This window comes from Phycodurus eques, chromosome 4, assembly GCF_024500275.1.
Source record: "Phycodurus eques isolate BA_2022a chromosome 4, UOR_Pequ_1.1, whole genome shotgun sequence".
Lineage (NCBI taxonomy): Eukaryota > Metazoa > Chordata > Actinopteri > Syngnathiformes > Syngnathidae > Phycodurus > Phycodurus eques.
This window is the reverse complement of record NC_084528.1, coordinates 20,851,190-20,868,887: the sequence shown is the minus strand read 5'-3', so window position 1 is coordinate 20,868,887 and position 17,698 is coordinate 20,851,190. Positions and strand designations below refer to the sequence as shown.

The 17,698-nt window shown below is 40.9% G+C and overlaps 2 protein-coding genes across 6 annotated transcripts in view; one reads left to right on the top strand and one right to left on the bottom strand.

Moving 5' to 3' along the window:
• Positions 1-11,472, bottom strand: part of LOC133401509 (upstream stimulatory factor 2) — a 32,332-nt gene extending 20,860 nt beyond the window's left edge. For 2 of the 4 annotated variants that reach the window (XM_061674598.1, XM_061674599.1), the window contains exons 1-5: positions 10,852-11,472; positions 10,414-10,454; positions 7,796-7,893; positions 6,176-6,295; positions 758-914 (exon numbers count right to left, since the gene is read on the bottom strand). In XM_061674598.1, the coding sequence (XP_061530582.1) occupies positions 758-914; positions 6,176-6,295; positions 7,796-7,893; positions 10,414-10,454; positions 10,852-10,886 (451 nt within the window). In that variant the 5' untranslated portion in view covers positions 10,887-11,472. Of the gene's footprint in view, positions 1-757; positions 915-6,175; positions 6,296-6,363; positions 6,445-7,795; positions 7,894-10,413; positions 10,455-10,851 lie in introns of those variants that run through there. The other 2 variants (XM_061674600.1, XM_061674602.1) reach the window with 2 other exon arrangements.
• On the top strand, positions 11,004-17,574 carry etfb (electron transfer flavoprotein subunit beta). Of its 2 annotated transcripts, XR_009768423.1 has the most exons (7): positions 11,004-12,771; positions 13,474-13,632; positions 14,523-14,681; positions 14,760-14,822; positions 15,752-15,910; positions 16,222-16,444; positions 17,226-17,574. XR_009768423.1 is itself a non-coding variant. In XM_061674603.1 (6 exons), the coding sequence occupies exons 1-6, from the start codon at positions 12,718-12,720 to the stop codon at positions 16,390-16,392; spliced, it is 765 nt and encodes a 254-aa protein (XP_061530587.1). In that variant the 5' UTR covers positions 11,004-12,717; the 3' UTR covers positions 16,393-17,179. The 2 variants fall into 2 exon arrangements, 1 of the variants encoding a protein (XP_061530587.1); XM_061674603.1 differs by lacking the exon at positions 17,226-17,574 and having other exon boundaries at positions 16,222-17,179.
• Positions 17,575-17,698: the final 124 nt, after the last annotated feature.

The following is a 17,698-nucleotide window of genomic DNA, read 5'->3' as shown; positions in this document are numbered from 1 at the left end:
TCATTTTAGTTTATGTTGCAGGCTGCTAAGAAAATGGATGTTCATAATTTGGACACCCTTTATTTAAACCATACAAACTTTTTGTACCCTTAAAGAATCGGGACGGGAATCGCTCAAATTCAAACGATGCTCAACCCTACTCTAGGGCGTGGTCATAAGTGATATTATGTGTCACAGATGCGTGCCATTGCTGTAAGTGACATTATTTTTCACAGTTGTGACCGGTAGTGATGTCATGGGGCATCAATCAAATTTTGTCATAAGGGGATTGCTACACCTCTCTGAGGTCAGGACAGAAAAAATGCAAGGGGAAAAAAACTGTCTAAGGGGAGGGAGGAAGGAAGGGGGAAAAACTGTCTAAAAACTGTCTGGGGGAGGGGTGGAGGAGGGCAGGAAGAAAAGATGGCCAGGGAAAAAGGATGTCTGAGAGAAGGAAGGAGGGATGAAAGGCAGGAAGGAGGACTGAAAGGAAAGACATAGTGGGTGTGATGGGAAGGAAGGTAGGAAAGGGAGGACGGAAATAAAGATGCAAGAATTAAAAAAAATGTCAGAAGGAAGGAAGGGGGTAATAAAAGGAAGGAAGACAATAATGAAGGAAGGAAGGAAGGAACAAAGGCAGAAAAAGCTGAAATTTCAGAGAATTAAAAAAATGTTAAAATGCGTATCTACTGTGCTTTTGGCCCATTGCCTCTTGGTGCTGTGTTGTCAGTGCGCTTCACCCCAAACTGAGCGCGAGACCCCATCCTTTGGCACTTACCTCCTGCCTGCGTGTGCGCAGAGTCGGCGGCGGTGGCCTGCACGGACACGGCGCTGTCACTCACCGCCGCTGCGGGGAAGTAGGCGAAGCGCGCCTCCCCTCCCGCTAACTCCCCTGCCGGGCTTCCGCCATTACTGAAAGGGTTCTGGATCACCGCCTGTGACAGATAAGAGGGAGACAGACAGAAGACAAAGAAAGGATGAGTGGGCGGCAGTTAAAAAGTCCACCTCGCTCTCGTCAGACCAAACACGAGTCGCCGCTGTGCGAGACCCCCCAGCCATCCCAGGTATAGCAAAGTGCTTTATGACACCTGCAATAGTGTAAAAAAGGAAGTGTGCAAAGCCAAAATAAGTACTGTTCCTGACGAACAAATCTGGTTTAAACCCAAAAGTTAATTAGATTTTTGCAATGCAAACGTCATCCTCGCCAGACAAACGTTTCATCCTCTGTACCGCTTTGCTAGCTTGACAGGTCATTAACCCTCCTGTTGTGTGGCGGGTCAAATTGATCCATTTGAAAGGTTTAAAGTATTTTTTTAAGACGAAGAAGAGGTGGAAAGCGGGTTCTACGGCAGAAAGAGAAGAGGAAAGCACAGAGCCTAGAATTTAATGTGGGGGCTTTGAATGTTGGGACTATGACAGGAAAAGGAGTTGGTTGACATGATGATTAGGAGAAAGGTTGATATATTGTGTCTCCAGGAGACCAGGTGCAAAGGCAGTCAGGCTAGAAGTTTAGGGGCAGGGTTTAAATTCTTTCACCATGGTGTAGATGGGAAGAGAAATTGAGAAGGGGTTATTTTAAAGGAAGAGTTAGCTAAGAATGTGTTGGAGGTGAAAAGAATATCAGATCGAGTAATGAGGCTGAAACTTGAAATTGAGGGTGTTATGTATAATGTGATTAGTGGCTATCGGTAGGATGTGACCTAGAGGTGAAAGAGAAATTCAGGAAGGAGCTAGATGAAGTAGTTCTGAGCATCCCAGACAGAGAGAGTCGTGATTGATGCAGATTGTAATGGACATGTTGGTGAAGGAAATAGGGGTGATGAAGAAGTGATGGATAAGTACAGCATTCAAGAAATGAACTTGGAGGGACAGATGGTGGTAAATAATGGAAATGGCTATAGTGAACACAGGTAGAAGCACGCAGGTGGATTACATCATGTGCAGACGATGTAATCCGAAGAAGGTTACAGACAGTAAGGTAGTGGTAGGGGAGAGTATGGCTCGACGGCATAGGATGGTGGTGTGTAAGATGACTGGTGGTGGGGAGGAAGATTACGAAGACAAAGGCAGAGCAGAGAACCATGTGGTGGAAGCTGAAACAGGAAGAATATTGTGCGGCTTTTTGGGAAGAGACAGGCTCTCGGTGGACAGGAGGAGCTTCCAGAAGACTGGACCACTACAGCCAAGGTGATCAGAGACACAGGCAGTAGAGTACTTGATGTATCTTCTGGCAGGAAAGGGCAGAAGGAGACTTGGTGGTGGAACCTCACAGTACAGGAAATCATATAAGGAAAAAGGTTAGCTAAGAAGAAGTGGGACACTGAGGACCGAGGAGAGGCGAAAGGAATACATTGACACAGGGCAAAGGTAGTGGTGGCAAAGGCCAAACAAGAGGCATATGATGCCAGGTTAGACACTCAAGAAGGAGAAAAAGATCTCTCCAGGTTGGCCAGACAGAGGGATAGAGATGGGAAGGATGTGCAGCAGGTTAGGGTGATTAAGGATAGAGATGGAAATATGTTGACTGTTGCCAGTAGTGTGCTAGATAGATGGAAAGAATACTTTGAGGAGTTGGTGAATGAGGAAAATGAGAGAGAAGGAAGAGTCGAAGAGGCAAGTGTGGTGGACCAGGAAGTGGCAATGATTAGTAAGGGGGACGTTAGAAAGGCATTAAAGAGGATGAAAAATGGAAAGGCAGTTGGTCCTGATGACATTCCTGTGGAACTATGTAAGTATCTAGGAGAAATGGCTGTGGAGTTTTTGACCAGCTTGTTCAATAGAATTCTAGCGGGTGAGAAGATGCCTGAAGAATGGAGGAAAAGTGTGCTGGTGCCCATTTTTTAGAACAAGGGTGATGTGCAGAGCTGTGGGAACTATAGAGGAATAAAGTTGATGAGCCACACAATGAAGTTATGGGAAAGAGACTCAGGACAGAAGTGAGTGTTTGCGAGCAACAGTATGGTTTCATGCATAAAAAGGAATGAAGATTAGCCGAAGTAAGACAGAATATATGCGTATGAATGAGAGGGGTGGAGAGGGAAGAGTGAGGCTACAGGGAGAAGAGATAGCAAGGGTGGAGGACTTTAAATACTTAGGGTCGACCGTCCAGAGCAATGGTGAGTGTGGTCAGGAAGTGAAGAAACGGGTCCATGCAGGCTGGAACGGGTGGAGGAAGGTGTCAGGTGTGTTATGTGACAGAAGAGTCTTTGCTAGGATAAAGGGCAACGTTTACAAGACAGTAGTGAGGCCAGCCATGATGTACGGATGAGAGACAGTGGCACAGAAGAGACAACAGCAAGCAGAGCTGGAGGTGGCGGAAATGAAGATGTTGAGGTTCGCTCTCAGAGTGACCAGGTTGGATAAAATTAGAAATTAGCTCATCAGAGGGACAGCCAAGGTTTGATGTTTTGGAGACAAAGTTAGAGAGAGCAGACTTTGATGGTTTGGACACGTCCAGAGGAGAGAGAGTGAATATATTGGTCGAAGGATGATGAGGAAGACCAAAGAGAAGGTTGATGGATGTTGTGAGGGAAGACATGAGAGCAGTTGGTGTTAGAGAGGAGGATGCAGGAGATAGACTTACATGGAAAAGGGTGACACACTGGGCGACCCCTAACGGGACAAGCCAAAAGGAAAAGAAGAAGAATTTTTTTTTTTAATACAAAGTCTTTAGTAAAGTACAAACAATAAATTAGGCCTGAAACTAACAATTTTAATAATCGATGAATCTGTCGCTGCGATTGGCTGGCAACCAGTTCAGGATCTCGCCCAGAGTTAGCTGAAATGGGCGCCAGCACGCCCGCTACCCTAATGAGGATAAGTAGTACGGAAAATGGATGGATGGATGAATTAATCTGCTGATTATTTTTGGTCTTAATCAGATTTAAAAAAACTTCTAAAAAGTGAATTTTTCATATTGACAGTGTAGAAAATATGTTGTTTTTTTTAATGTTGGCAAATGTTTTATTTTGATAAATCACAAAGAATCACTGTGCTTTCATGGAGGACTACAGAATTCTGAGAATATTTACTGTGGAGAGGCTAAAATCAGCGGATTTGGACAATGTTAAGTTCAACAAGGTCTCTCAACAATTGATCAATTATCAAAATAGTTGCTAATTAATTTGATAATCAAATAGTAAATTAATCAATTAATACTTTTACTTCTAAAACAAATACAATGAAAATGGTTCGTTTCAGACGAGGCATCCACCTGCTATATTGTGGTTCATCTTTCATATGCTCGCTATTACATGAATTTTTTAAGCGATAATTTTTTTATGGATTTCTTCAGTGCACTTACTTACTGTAATGCCCTTGCATTTGGGAAAGGAGAGCCACCGTCACCAATGCACTTTTCAGCCATGTAGTGAACACCGGGAGAACAGTATAATTCCTAAACACAATGAGCACACTCGCACAGGATCTACTGTCGGCCACAGCTCACACCCAGATCGTGCTCGAGGACCCCTAAAATGCATACACTTTCACCAAGATGCACGGACTTGTAAGAATAGGAGAGTTTTCGTGTGTGCTGGCCCAAAAAGGCAATCCTTTCCGTCAAATAACAAAAAGTAAGAAGGCCTTCACAAAACCTTAATTAAATGTGCAGGGGTACCTACTGAAGTGGCCGGTGAGGTGCGCTGCCTTCAAGGTCAGTGGAATCCATTTTCTCATTAAGTTCTTCCTCATCTGAACGTTACTTCAGACTTCAAATTAAAGTGCCAATGTGGCTATACACTCACTGTCCACGTCATTAGGTACATCTCCACAATCTAATGATAGACACGGCACTTTTTGCCTTGATAAAGACAACGCTCAGTTTTACAGGGTGTATATACCTTTGATTTATTAAATGCTTTTCAGTACAATACCACAACAGCCGCAATAATAAGCATGTTGCTAAATTAATACCAAACAAAAGTGAGTACTATTAGCTTTGCACAGGGTGAAATTCTTATTAGACTAGGGATGGTCCATGTTTTTTGTTTTTTTTCCTAAAATTTGTTGGTTAAAATGTTCCTTTTTTTTAAAAAATCTCATTAAATAACTGGCTGGCGGATTTATTGTAATAATTCAAATGTTAGTCAAATAAACAATTTTACATATTAACATGTTTTCATTTCTTAAAATAATGTAATTTGTAATTATCTTTAAATTAGTTAGAAATGCAAAAATGTTAAAAACTGAGGATTAAATATTTTATTATTTAAAAAAAAAAAAAAAAAAAAAAAAAAACATTTCCCCCCTCTTTTCCCCCTCATCTACTGCATTAGCATGTGCAGGTGAACCTAATGAAGTGGCTGGTCCATGTGCTATCAGAGCACAGGTGAGTGACGCCCCCTGAAGGCCAAGGGAAACCACTACAATAACAATGAGGCCCAATAGACTACAGTTCAGTATTTTATAATGTTTATCAACAACTGGCGCCAGGATACTTTCTAGTGGCAGACTACAGATTGACTACCACTGAAACATCTAAATTATTACAGGGGAACCAGTGGGTGAGGAGGATAAATAGAGTGGACGTTGAAAGGAGTTGTACAGAGAAAATCGCAAAACAGTCAAGAGTAGCCACTTCTAAAGAGAGACACTGGGAACAAAAATTCCATCATCTGGTTTTTCAAAGACATTTTTCTCACAGGTATGTGTAAAATGTTTGATTGGGTTGTCTTTTGAGTAATTTAGTAAAACATAATGGCTAGCCATTATATAATGAGATATACACAACAAATTGATGAATAACTAGTAAAATCAGAAGCCTATAACATGTTTTTAACAACTACATTTCTTTTCAAAGCAGGATTGGAAACAATTGGTAACAATTGCAATATCTCAACATTATTACACTGGAACACAATTAGCTATTTTGATTTGCTTTCACAGCCCATATAAAATGATGTGGCGGGCTGGATCTAGCCCCCGGGCCACCAGTTTGACAACTGTGCTTTACACATTCAAACTATGGTGGTAGAGAACGCTAAAATCATTCAAGCCATTTTTCCTGTTTTCCCAATTGCTCTGCTTTGGTAATATGACATGTAAGGGTTTGTTTATGAGTGGAACGCTCAGTGTTTTGCCCCCCAGAAGTATGTGTGACATCATGGTGAAAATGTCTAAAGTGTCGATAAGTAAAATAGAGAAGAAGACAAAATAATAACAACAACAGCATACTAATAAACGGAAACACTGGTACCTGAGCAACAGCCTGAGGAGCACCGCTGAAGGCTGCTGCGGAGACAACACTCACTGCTCCGCCGCCGTCGTCCCGTCCCTCGAGGTTCTGGTCAGTGACCTGGACCACACGGTATGTCACCTGAAGGACGGGGGTGAGGGGAAAAAAGATAAAAAGTAACCGATGTTATGTTCCTACAGTGTGCATACCTGGCTGGTAGATTTATTGATCATCTCCCACAAGGTCCAACACAATATGCTTTAGAGTGGATTTTCCCCAATGACAAGGGAGACCCAATTTGTAGCTCAGCGTCATGTGACTGTCTCCCTCCCCTGACTGACATGTGACAGCGGCCTTGTCCCAATCCCTAACCCAGACTGAAATCACATGACATTGCTCACACTCTCTGTCCCTCTCCCCCCCATGTTTACGCCAAAACGAAACCGCATGGATGACCGGGTACGGACTTGAACTCCACGCTAATTATCCAGTATGAATTCATCTATTCAACTATTATGTAGGGCTGAGAGATACGGCCTAAAAAATAAATAAATAAATAAATAAAAACATGACTTTTTTTTGGTAATCTGATTCACAATATTTTCCCTTATGCTTGCAGAAAAATCAGATGACAAAGACATTATTCAAACCAAGTTTTTTTTTCCCCCCTCTCTTCTGAGATTTGCTTTATTTCTCTTGATCTCAACAGTAAAAAAAACATTTATAATCATTAACTTCCATCAATTTCAACAGAAATAGAAATACATATTTTTTTATTTACAGATAATGTGCAAATGAACGCTTCCTCTTGGGGGAAAAAAGTCAAATTTTTCAAAATATGCATGTAAAAGTGTTACTTAAAAATTAACATTTTAATATAAGATCTATCTCATCGATACCTTGTGTTGGTGATGGTAGATGTGCTGTTGTGGTACATTAGTTACTGTCGCTTTGCATTAGACACATTCCACTTTTGTATCTTGTTTTTGTGAAATGATACCAAACTATGAACAGTCTCTGTCTTTTACAGACTCTTTCCTCCTGGCTTGCTGCCATCACACCAACATTTTTTATTTTATTTTTTTTTTACACAGTGGTGCGTGAGTCTGCAGTAACATTAGTCAGTGTGGAAAAATAATCACTGCGAGGCTTCGAGGCAGAGATTTTGCGTAGACTTATTTCATAATTGAATGATTGGAGTTGTTCGATTAATCTTTTCAGCCACAGTTGTTAGTTTTTTATTTTAACTAAATTTGCAAAAAATATCCCAAAAAAATCCAAGCTGTCACTAAGGAGTGTTGTGTGTAGAATTTTGATGGGAAAAAATAATGTTGTCATAAGGCTGGCACATGAGAAAATGCGTAAAAATGCATGAACAAAAGTCAGGTTATGAGACAGGAAAAAAGAAAACCCCTGTTTCTTCAAAAATGCAGTAACATGTCTGATTTCTTCACTGGACATTAAAATGGGTGGGGGCGAATAAAACCCATGACAAAAAAATGCAACCTCAAACAGTCTGTACCAAAGGGGACAGCACAAAAATAAGAAAATTGTTACCGAGCATACACAAGTCCTTTCACGTTCCAACTAATTAAAAATGCTATTTAGAGAAAACTGGCTATTGGAACAGTCTCGACTCACCTGTCCCCCCTCAGTGCGGAACTGGTATTGTATGTTGTGCTCTCCAAACGCTGCGGCCTCCTGTATGGTGACGGCCGCCTGCTCGTCTCTGGTTCCGTCTGACAGTGCCCAAAAAACAACATTTTAGTTAGTTTTTTTACAACTACAGAAATACTAAACTAAATAAATAAATAACCGACAGATACCATGTGGTCAAAATGCCCTTTATCACCACAAGTGGAGGAGTCACGGTGAACTTAGACACTTCCACCCAAAAGGTAAAAACAAAAAATAAACATGGGTTGAAGAGGGACAAAACTGCTCATTCAGTTTCTATTTATCCAGGTAGTTAAATTAATAAAAATCCTAACAGCGGCCCCTAAAGTGTGTCTGCGAGCGAGCACTTCGCTTTTTTGGGAAAATACTTGTTAGAGGGGTCAGAAAAGTAACTAAATATTGCAATAAAAACACTAAGGTAGCAACAGAGTTACTTTGTCACAACGCCCCAGTTGCGCCTCCGGTTGTCATGGTAGCAAAAGCTGTACTGAGCATTTGCATGAGACAGAACAGACCAAGCATAAAACTGAGTGATTTCAACCAGTGTGACAAGTGGATGTTAAGTACATCTATCCATTTTCTGTACCGCTTATCCTCACTAGGGTCGCGGGCGTGCTGGAACCTATCCCAGCTATCTTCAGGCAAGAAGCGGGGGACAGACACCCTGAACTGGTCACATGGAAACAAACAACCATTTGCACTCACATTCACACCTACGGGCAATTTCGTGTCTTCAATCAACCTACCACGCATGTTTTTGGGATGTGGGAGGAAACTGGAGTGCCCGGAGATGCAAAAGATCATCTCAATACTTTATGATATATACCCTTGTTGGCAATGACGGAGGTTAAACGTTTTCTGTAAGTCTTCACAAGGTTTTCACACACTGATTTGGTATTTTGGCCCGTTCCTCCATGCAGATCTCCTCTGATGTTTTGGGGCTGTCGCTGGGCAACACAAACTTTCAACTTCCTCCAAAGATTTTCTATGGGGTTGAGATCTGGAGACTGGCTAGGCCACTCCAGGACCCTGAAATGCTTCTTACGAAGCCACTCCTTCATTGCCCGGGGGTGTGTTTGGGATCATTGTCATGCTGAAAGACCCAGCCACGTTTCATCTTCAATGCCCTTGCTGATGGAAGGAGGGTTTCACTCAAAATTTCACAATACATGGCCTCATTCATTCTTTCCTTTTCATGGATCAGTCGTCCTGGTCCCTTTGCAGAAAAACAGCCCCAAGGCATGAAGTTTCCACCCCCAAAGCTACACATTAGGTATGGTGTTCTTTGGATGCAACTCAGCATTCTTTCTCCTCCAAACACGACAAGTTGACTTTTTACCAAAAGCTCTATTTTGGTTTCATCTGACCATATGGCATTCTACCAATCCTCTTCTGGATCATCCAAATGCTCTCTAGCAAACTGCAGACGGGCCTGGATATGTACTGGTTTAAGCAGGGCGACACGTCTGGCACTGCAGGATTTTAGTCCTTGGCTTTGTAGTGTGTTACTGATGGTAGTCTTTGTTACTTTGGTCCCTGCTCTCTGCAAGTCATTCACTAGTTCCCCCCGTGTGGTTCTGGGATTTTTGTTCACCGTTCTTGTGATCATTTTGACCCCACGGGGTGATATCTTGCGTGGAGTCCCAGATCGAGGGAGATTATCAGTGGTCTTGTATGTCTTCCAATTTCTAATAATTGCTCCCACAGTTGATTTCTTCACACCAAGCTGCTTACCTACTGCAGATTCAGTCTTCCCAGCCTGGTGCAGGTCTAGAATTTTTTTTCTGGTGTCCTTTGACAGATCTTTGGTCTTGGCCATAGTGAAGTTTGGAGTGTGACTGTTTTGAGGTTGTGGACAGGTGTCTTTTATACTGAGGAGTTCAAACAGGTGCCATTAATACAGGTAATGAGTGGAGGACAGAGGAGCCTCTTAAAGAAGAAGTTACATGTCTGTGAAAGCCAGAAATCTTGCTTGTTTGTAGGTGACCAAATACTTATTTTCCACCATAATTTGCTAATAAATTCTTTAAAAATCAGACAATGTGATTTTCGGGATTTCTTTTTTTCTCATTTTGTCTCTCATAGGTGAGGTGTACCTATGATGAAAATTACAGGCCTCTCTCATCTTTTTAAGTGGGAGAACTTGCACAATTGGTGGCTGACTAAAGCCATTTTTGCCCCACTGTATGCTGTCATTCTTAGCATATTTTGATATTTTTGTCATTTACTATGCTTTACGCCAGGCGCTTAGACTAATCTGAAACGTTAACACTCCCCAAAAGATGGGAAGCAAATCACCGGATCAGTTCAATAACTTGCCTCTAACTGTTTGCTTAGTTAATTGCAGATGAGGACTTGTTCTGACAATCAAGAAAAGCGATAAATTAATTATTTGATGTTTCATTAGAAGCTGTTAAATGTCCAATTAACAAATGAAGTGACAATAAAAACAGGAGAATGCAAACATCAGGTGCAATGACAGTTCTCTGGAAGCCCAAAATAAGCCCAATGTTTAATGTATTTGCATTGTTAAAAGTCATGCAAAAATATATGTATTATGTTGAGAAGCGTCATACTCTTACCGTCTGATGCCTGCAGCGCCTCTTCTTCTTGTTTATCTTGGCTGCGGATAAACAAAACACAGATGTCACGTTTTTTCGTTAAAGCTATGAAATGCCATTTTCAGGTGAATTTATTACAAAAAAATGCAACTTTAACTGTTAGCTTAGCTTCAATTAAGTTGTAACTCAAATATATATTTTCAATACGACTTGGCACCTGACCAGTTTAGTTTTAAAAGCTAGCCTAAGCTAACTTTGCCAGCCTGTTTTTTGGTCATTGATATAAATACTCGTCTATTTGCCTACAATGCCACAAAGTTGCCTTGCCGATAAAGTCTATAAAGCTACAACCTCCACTTTCTAAAGTCGGACCTTCTTCTTCTTCTTTACTCGGGAAATGATTATTAGCATGTTGTACTTAGCTTGTGTTGGTTAGCCATTTTTGTGACACGCTTTTACCTGACGTTGTCCAGGCTATGTTCAAGCATATCCATCAGTGTCTGAATTTAAAAAAAAAAAAAAAAAAAAAAAAAAAAAAAATGAGGGGATTTTCGGATGGAGATGGAAGTGCTTGATCACGGGAACAAACACTCGGGTCATGTGAGAGGAGACAGCCCAGGACACGTGAGACGTAGCTCGTCTTTGGAGGCAAAATGGAGGCCGGCGGGGCGGCCAGTGCAACTGGGTAACACGGAGTGACTTCAACGCCGCTTGTTTCAATTTAGCGGTTTATCCTGGTGGGAACGTGTCATGCCGCAGCAACTGAATTGCCCAAAAACGACTTGTGTTGTCCAAACTATGACGTTTAGCAGCAATGTAAACCTTGACTATTACGTATCGATTCCGAAACTTCCGAGTTGCGGTAATGCACCCCTGAACGCAACATCAAGGCTATTTTTGCGCTTAACCAGAAAGTAGCAAGATGTTCGACGTCTTCTGATTTGGTCACCTGTGCTTTCCTCGTACATTTGTTAGGCAAAATCAAGTCAACTCTATTCGTTACGTGTTTTGATTAGTGTATACGCGGTTATATCCGTCCATTTTCTACACTGCTTATCCCTCACTACTAGGGTCGCGGGCGTGCTGGAGACTATCCCAGCTGACTGAGCGAGAGGCGGGGTACACCCGGAACCGATCGCCAGCCAATCGTAGGGCACATATAAACAAATAACTTACCCCTGGAGTACCCGGGGAAAAAACACGCAGGCACGGGGAGAACATGCAAACTCCACGAAAGCGAGGCCGGATTTGAACCCAGGTCTTCAGAACTGTGAGGCAGATATGCTAACCAATCTCCAGCGTGCGGGCTGCGCGGTTGTATATTTTCTTTAAAAATAAAAAATTATATTCAAGATATTTTTTTTTTGTAAATACAGTTACATAAAACCACATTTCCTCTTGTGGCATGGCATGTTTTTCCTTCGTTCGTGTTTTAATTAAACTATTACTACTATTGTAGATATAAGTTGTACATACGTCAGCTGCCCCGGAAGTTTAAACAAATTTACCAAATAACATTGAGGAAAACGGCGTACATTTTATTTGCCATCCATCCACCCATCCATTTTCCGTACCGCTTATTTTTATTTTATTTTTTTAAAGCCCTGTGATATATAAAACGGTTTCCAAAATAATAACCAGGTATAAATAATGGTTACATAATATAATTTACTATATTATTAAGCATAATGATCGCTTTGAACTTTGCCACACATAATCGGAACATTTGTTCGTTTAGTTTTCAACACGGTAGTTCTTGAGCGGTACCGCAGTAGTAGTTCACAGGGTTCATTGCTTATATTAAACAAATGTGTCAAACTACTGCAGACGATAAAATAAGACTTAATGCTATTCATAACTAATAAATATGTTTTTTATGTTAGAATACAGCGAGGTTTCACGTTTATGAATTTGCAACGGAACTCTGTGAACTCAGCCAATTAGCGCCGAGTATAATAAGCGTTGCCGCTTTTCATTGGTCAAAATGGTAGGCGGCCCCGACTTTTCTTCCTGGCGTTACCCTAATGACACTGCAGACGATAAAATAAGACTTAATGCTATTCATAACTAATAAATATGTTTTTTATGTTAGAATACAGCGAGGTTTCACGTTTATGAATTTGCAACGGAACTCTGTGAACTCAGCCAATTAGCGCCGAGTATAATAAGCGTTGCCGCTTTTCATTGGTCAAAATGGTAGGCGGCCCCGACTTTTCTTCCTGGCGTTACCCTAAAATAACTCCGACTCCCCCATGGGTGAAGGTTCACTTGCGGTGACTCAGTTACGTCCGCTGTCCACAACTTCATTCCACCGGTTCACCTACCATGTCTGGTCGCGTCCTCGTCGGTGTCAAGCGTGTCATTGACTACGCAGTTAAGGTAATATAATATATTAACTTGTATGAATGTTGCAAATGATTTTAGGGGAATGTTTGACGGTTTGGCATTTTGTGTTCCATTAGCTAGCGTCCGCATGCTAACAGCAAGTGTAGCACAAATATATGTCATATGTTAGAAAGCATGCATTTAATTAGACGAATCACCAATCAGGATACATTTTGGTGAATATTTTACCTGAGATTGTGAATCGTTTATTGTAATGGTTACTCAATGAGGCGATAGTATGTTGTTATGTTGTGCAGCATAAGGATTGGCTGCCTCTTGTGCGTTTCACCCACTCCAATGGATGAAATGTGATAAACAATCTTCAACACCCAGGTTGACAGTCTCTTTACTTAGTCTGATCACGGTCCAATACAATCTATTGTACATTTGAAATATATCATAGCGCACTGCCCCCAAAATTGTCACAAAAAGTATAAATTATACTGAAATAATTGGAATCTTGTTTCAAAAGTGAATTGTTTTGGCTGTCCCTATACATTGTTGACATAAGTAGATGAACAAAGATACATAATTTGCAGTAAATAAATACCTTTCAGACCAATTAAGTGAAATTTTATTATTGGCCAAGGCACAACTGATAATCTCTGACAGAGTCATACAATATATGGTGTTTATTAGCTAACACTCTCCCTCGTGAATCTGTTCTGCCTGTCTTCCTTTGCCCTCCACTCTCAGATCCGGGTGAAGCCAGACAAGAGCGGCGTGGTGACCGATGGCGTGAAACACTCGATGAACCCCTTCTGCGAGATCGCTGTGGAGGAGGCGGTCAAGCTGAAGGAGAAAAAACTCATTAAGGAAGTGGTGGCAGTGAGCTGCGGGCCGCAACAGGCACAGGTGGGCATCTCACATCCAGATTCTCCCACTTAAGAATGGAGTTTGGTCATATGGTTTTAAGATTAGGAGTTGAACTGATTAGTCGACTATTTGAGTTGATTTTATTACTCCGCATCAATGTTTAACGCTTGAAGTATACGCATCGCACATTGTGTTTTTAACATCGCATCTTACAAGCGGCCAATTTCTAGAGGACTTTGGCTCCCCCATCTGTTGCTGTCGTTGAACTATAGTGCTTTCTGGACCAGCAAAATTGCGGGCCTAAAAGGCTGTACAGTCTGTGGGGGTCAGAGAGTACAAAAATAAGATGGTGGTGGATGGGAATAATGGTTAGTTTTGCTAGCTTCAGCTAGTCCAAGCCCCGCCAGTCTTAAACTATTGATAGCAGCGATACCTCGTGCAATAATATTGCTTTCATCAAAATGAATATAAACACAATCCTCAATAAATCAACATATTAATTGTTCAACAGTTAACATAATAAAATGGCTTAGCTGGTGCATATGTCTGTCTCTAATGCCACACCATTTCCAGCTTTCCCACTGACGTTTTCTCATGTTTTGTTGTGTAGGTAGGCAACCTCAAAAATATTTGAGGCTTGGAAGCACATCTCGCTGGTCAAAAGTTTTCAGCATGCACCTAAATCACTGCTTAGTGGTGGTGGTTTTGTAAACTAGCTCCTGTCTGTTTGCAGCCATAATATGAATGGGAGCAGTGCACATCAGCGAGCATGTGCTTTGAGCTTCGGAGTCTGCCCCCCCCACACACACACAAAAAAACAAAAATACATTGATTTAAAAAAAAAACAAACAAAAAAAAAGATTCAAATGAATAGATTTTATTGCCCAATCCTACCTCATTCAAAGTCTGCCTCATCTTCCCCTCCTCAGGAGACCATTCGCACTGCCCTCGCCATGGGAGCTGACCGGGGCATCCATGTGGAGGTATCTGGCAAGGACTACGACAACTTGGGACCCCTGCAGGTCTCTAAGATCATGGCTGCTTTGGCCAAGAAGGAGGAGGCTCAGCTCGTAATACTTGGGAAACAGGTAAAAAAGACAATTAAAATCAGTTCCCGCCTCACCTCACTGCTGTATTATGCATCACTATATACTTGATTTTCAAAGGCCATCGATGATGACTGCAATCAGACGGGACAAATGACAGCAGCCCTCCTTGACTGGCCTCAGGTAAGAGCTCACAACTGTGACTCGAGTCATTAAATGTGTAAAATACCTTTGTCCAGTTATTATCAAAAGTGTGTTACTTCCTCAAGTGGTGTTCTTCAGTATTCCTGAAACAAACAGTGGCTTACATTTTATTTAATCCAGGACGCCACATTTGTTGAGTACATTACAGTTGTGTTTAACTTTTAAGTGAAAAACATTTGCAATTATTTTTTTATAGAACAATTTGTTTTCAAAAGATGATTTAGGTAAAATTTTTATTTAACTTTAATGTGCAATAGGTTTTGATTGAATTATTATTTAAGTAGACCCCACTAGGTTTAAGGAGTGTTAATGTTCAAACTGTACTTAATGTTTCAGTCTCTTACGATAATATTGAATGTACATTTTAGGAATAATCTTTTTTGATGAACACTTTGCTACTTTTAATTTTGGTCATTATGGTGGTACTTGGAGAGGTAAGTATTTTTTGAGGTGATACTTGGTGTAAAATGTTTGACAGCCACTGCTCTAATCCAGGCAACCTTATCAGCATGAACTGGAAGAACTGCAGTGATTCTGCAAAAACCAGCACACAACAAACAGGTCAAAGGTTTCTGGACAGGTTAGGGTGAAATCCACGGATTGGCCAGCTGATGGCGCACTCAGATAGCTACATTGAATCACACTGATCACGCAGCAGGAAATACGTCCTCATTTTGTTTTTATCATTTTGAAAATATTAATGTTACTCTTATTTACTTCCCACGGTACTATTAGTCTTGTTTTTTTTTTTTTAAATATTGCTAATTGTCACAAGTGTAAAAATAAATAGGTTAACCACTAACGTTAACTGTTTTAAAATCTGTGTTGTGACATCATTGATGGGCATATTTTTCCTAATAATCCTTATTGATATTCAGTTTTTACGCATCTTTAATCTTGTCTTGCAGGGGACCTTTGCTTCAGAGGTGATGCTGGAAGGCGACAAGGTGAAAGTGGTGCGTGAGATCGATGGCGGCCTGGAAACCATCAAGATCAACACACCTGCCGTGGTCACCGCGGACCTCCGACTTAACACACCCCGCTATGCCACACTGCCTAATATCATGGTAAGTACACGGAAAAATGCACACACTAATGTTTAATGACTGCAAATGTCATGTGACATGTTAAAACGTAATGCCTTTTGCTCAAAAGTGGCAAGCATATGCTTAGCTAGCATATGCTTAGCTAGCATGAGAAGCTAATTTAGCAGTCTAAATATTCCCAACATCTTGTCAAACAGAGTTTGACAAAGTTTCAAATCAAAGTCCCTTGTTTGTAAAAAGTTGGTCAATACTCGGTCCTGTCAAGACAACGGAAAGTAGAAACCTATCAAAACAAAAAAAATGCACTAGAGTAAATGCTCCCTTTCCTTCAGAAAGCCAAGAAGAAAAAAATTGCCAACGTGAAGCCGGCCGAGCTGGGTGTGGAACTGACATCCCGGCTGGAGGTGCTACGGGTGGACGAGCCCCCGCAGAGGCAGGCTGGCATCAAAGTGGAGACTGTGGACGATTTGGTGGGCAAACTCAAGGAGACGGGCAGCATATAACAAAGCCGGAAGGCCATATAAAAGCCAATGTAGCTCGGAACACAAGAGCCAGGTAAGTATGGTAGTAGTAGATTACGGAAGTATAAGATTCCTATGGGGAATGTGTATAGAGACATATACAGTGTTGCCTTAAGATACAAGTTTAATGTGTTCTGTGACCATGCTCAAAACACTTGTATCTCAAATCATTGATCTTTCCAGAGACCCCAAAAACACATAAAAATGTGCATCATGTATTTCAATAAGAACTGTAATCAACATTATTGTACTTTATAAACCAAGATATAGTAATAACAATTCAATAAGATGTAAAAACAGTTTTTGGATCGTTAATATTCAGTGGGCATTGTGCCGCTCTTTTTGGGGTGTGTGCATTGTCCACCAGGGGGCAGTAAAATACATAGACATACACGTAAATGGGATGAAGAAACATGTAGCAACTAAGCTGCAATATTATTAGTTGTGTTTTGCAGAGGATAAAGACTATATGCTGTTAGCATTGTTGTATGCACTGTCTGCATGTATTACTATCAGTTGTTCTGGTAAAAATTGTTTAAAGGTTTATAATTACTGCTAGTTTTTACTTTTAGAAATGGTAGTTTCGTTAGCCCGTCTATGGCGTTTCTCGTTGTGTTCGCATTAAGCAAGCTGACTCTATTTGGGGAAATTGACCTCAATTTTGTTCCACGTTAAAGGTTCCTCTGGATATAGAATTATAACGCAGGCATGCACGGAAGTGGCCTCTCAATCTTGTTTCCCTGACAAATAAATTTCCTAATTGTTACTATGTCCTTGTAATAATTGTGTCATCCCTCCTTGTTTCTCCCTCACAGGACAAGTACTGAGAAACACTGTCCTGCTGCCGCTGCAGAACCACAGAACCTCAAGTCTTTTTTTTATTTTATTTTTTTTAAGATGTCAAGTCTGTATTTTAAACTAGAAATCCATCTTAAGGGTCAATACAAAACCATCTTGTTTTCATCCGGTAAATAAAAATAAATTACCCAATCTAAACCTTAGGCTATGCCACGCTTGTAAATGATTGTAAATACAGTATACAGAGACAAGCATGTCGCATATGCAAGCATTTTTAGATGGATTCCAGGACGGTGTCTCTCAGTACCATCACACTTTGAAAATTATACCGCAAGCGCCTAAATTGTACATGATCATAACAATAAAGCAGCATTTGTTTTTCATTATCAAATTCAATTGTGTCTGGTCTTTTCTGGTAATTACAAAGCGATAACCCACACACAATTCTGCATTTGTCTGTCTTAAGCACAACATAGTACACAAATGGACA

Bases quoted from the DNA above. Each gene is read 5' to 3' on its own strand.
- etfb (XM_061674603.1), top strand. From the start codon at position 12,718: ATGTCTGGTCGCGTCCTCGTCGGTGTCAAGCGTGTCATTGACTACGCA. The intron at 12,772-13,473 runs GTAATATAATAT...CTCCACTCTCAG, and splicing joins TCATTGACTACGCAGTTAAG to ATCCGGGTGAAGCCAGACAA. The intron at 14,682-14,759 runs GTAAAAAAGACA...TGATTTTCAAAG, and splicing joins TCGTAATACTTGGGAAACAG to GCCATCGATGATGACTGCAA.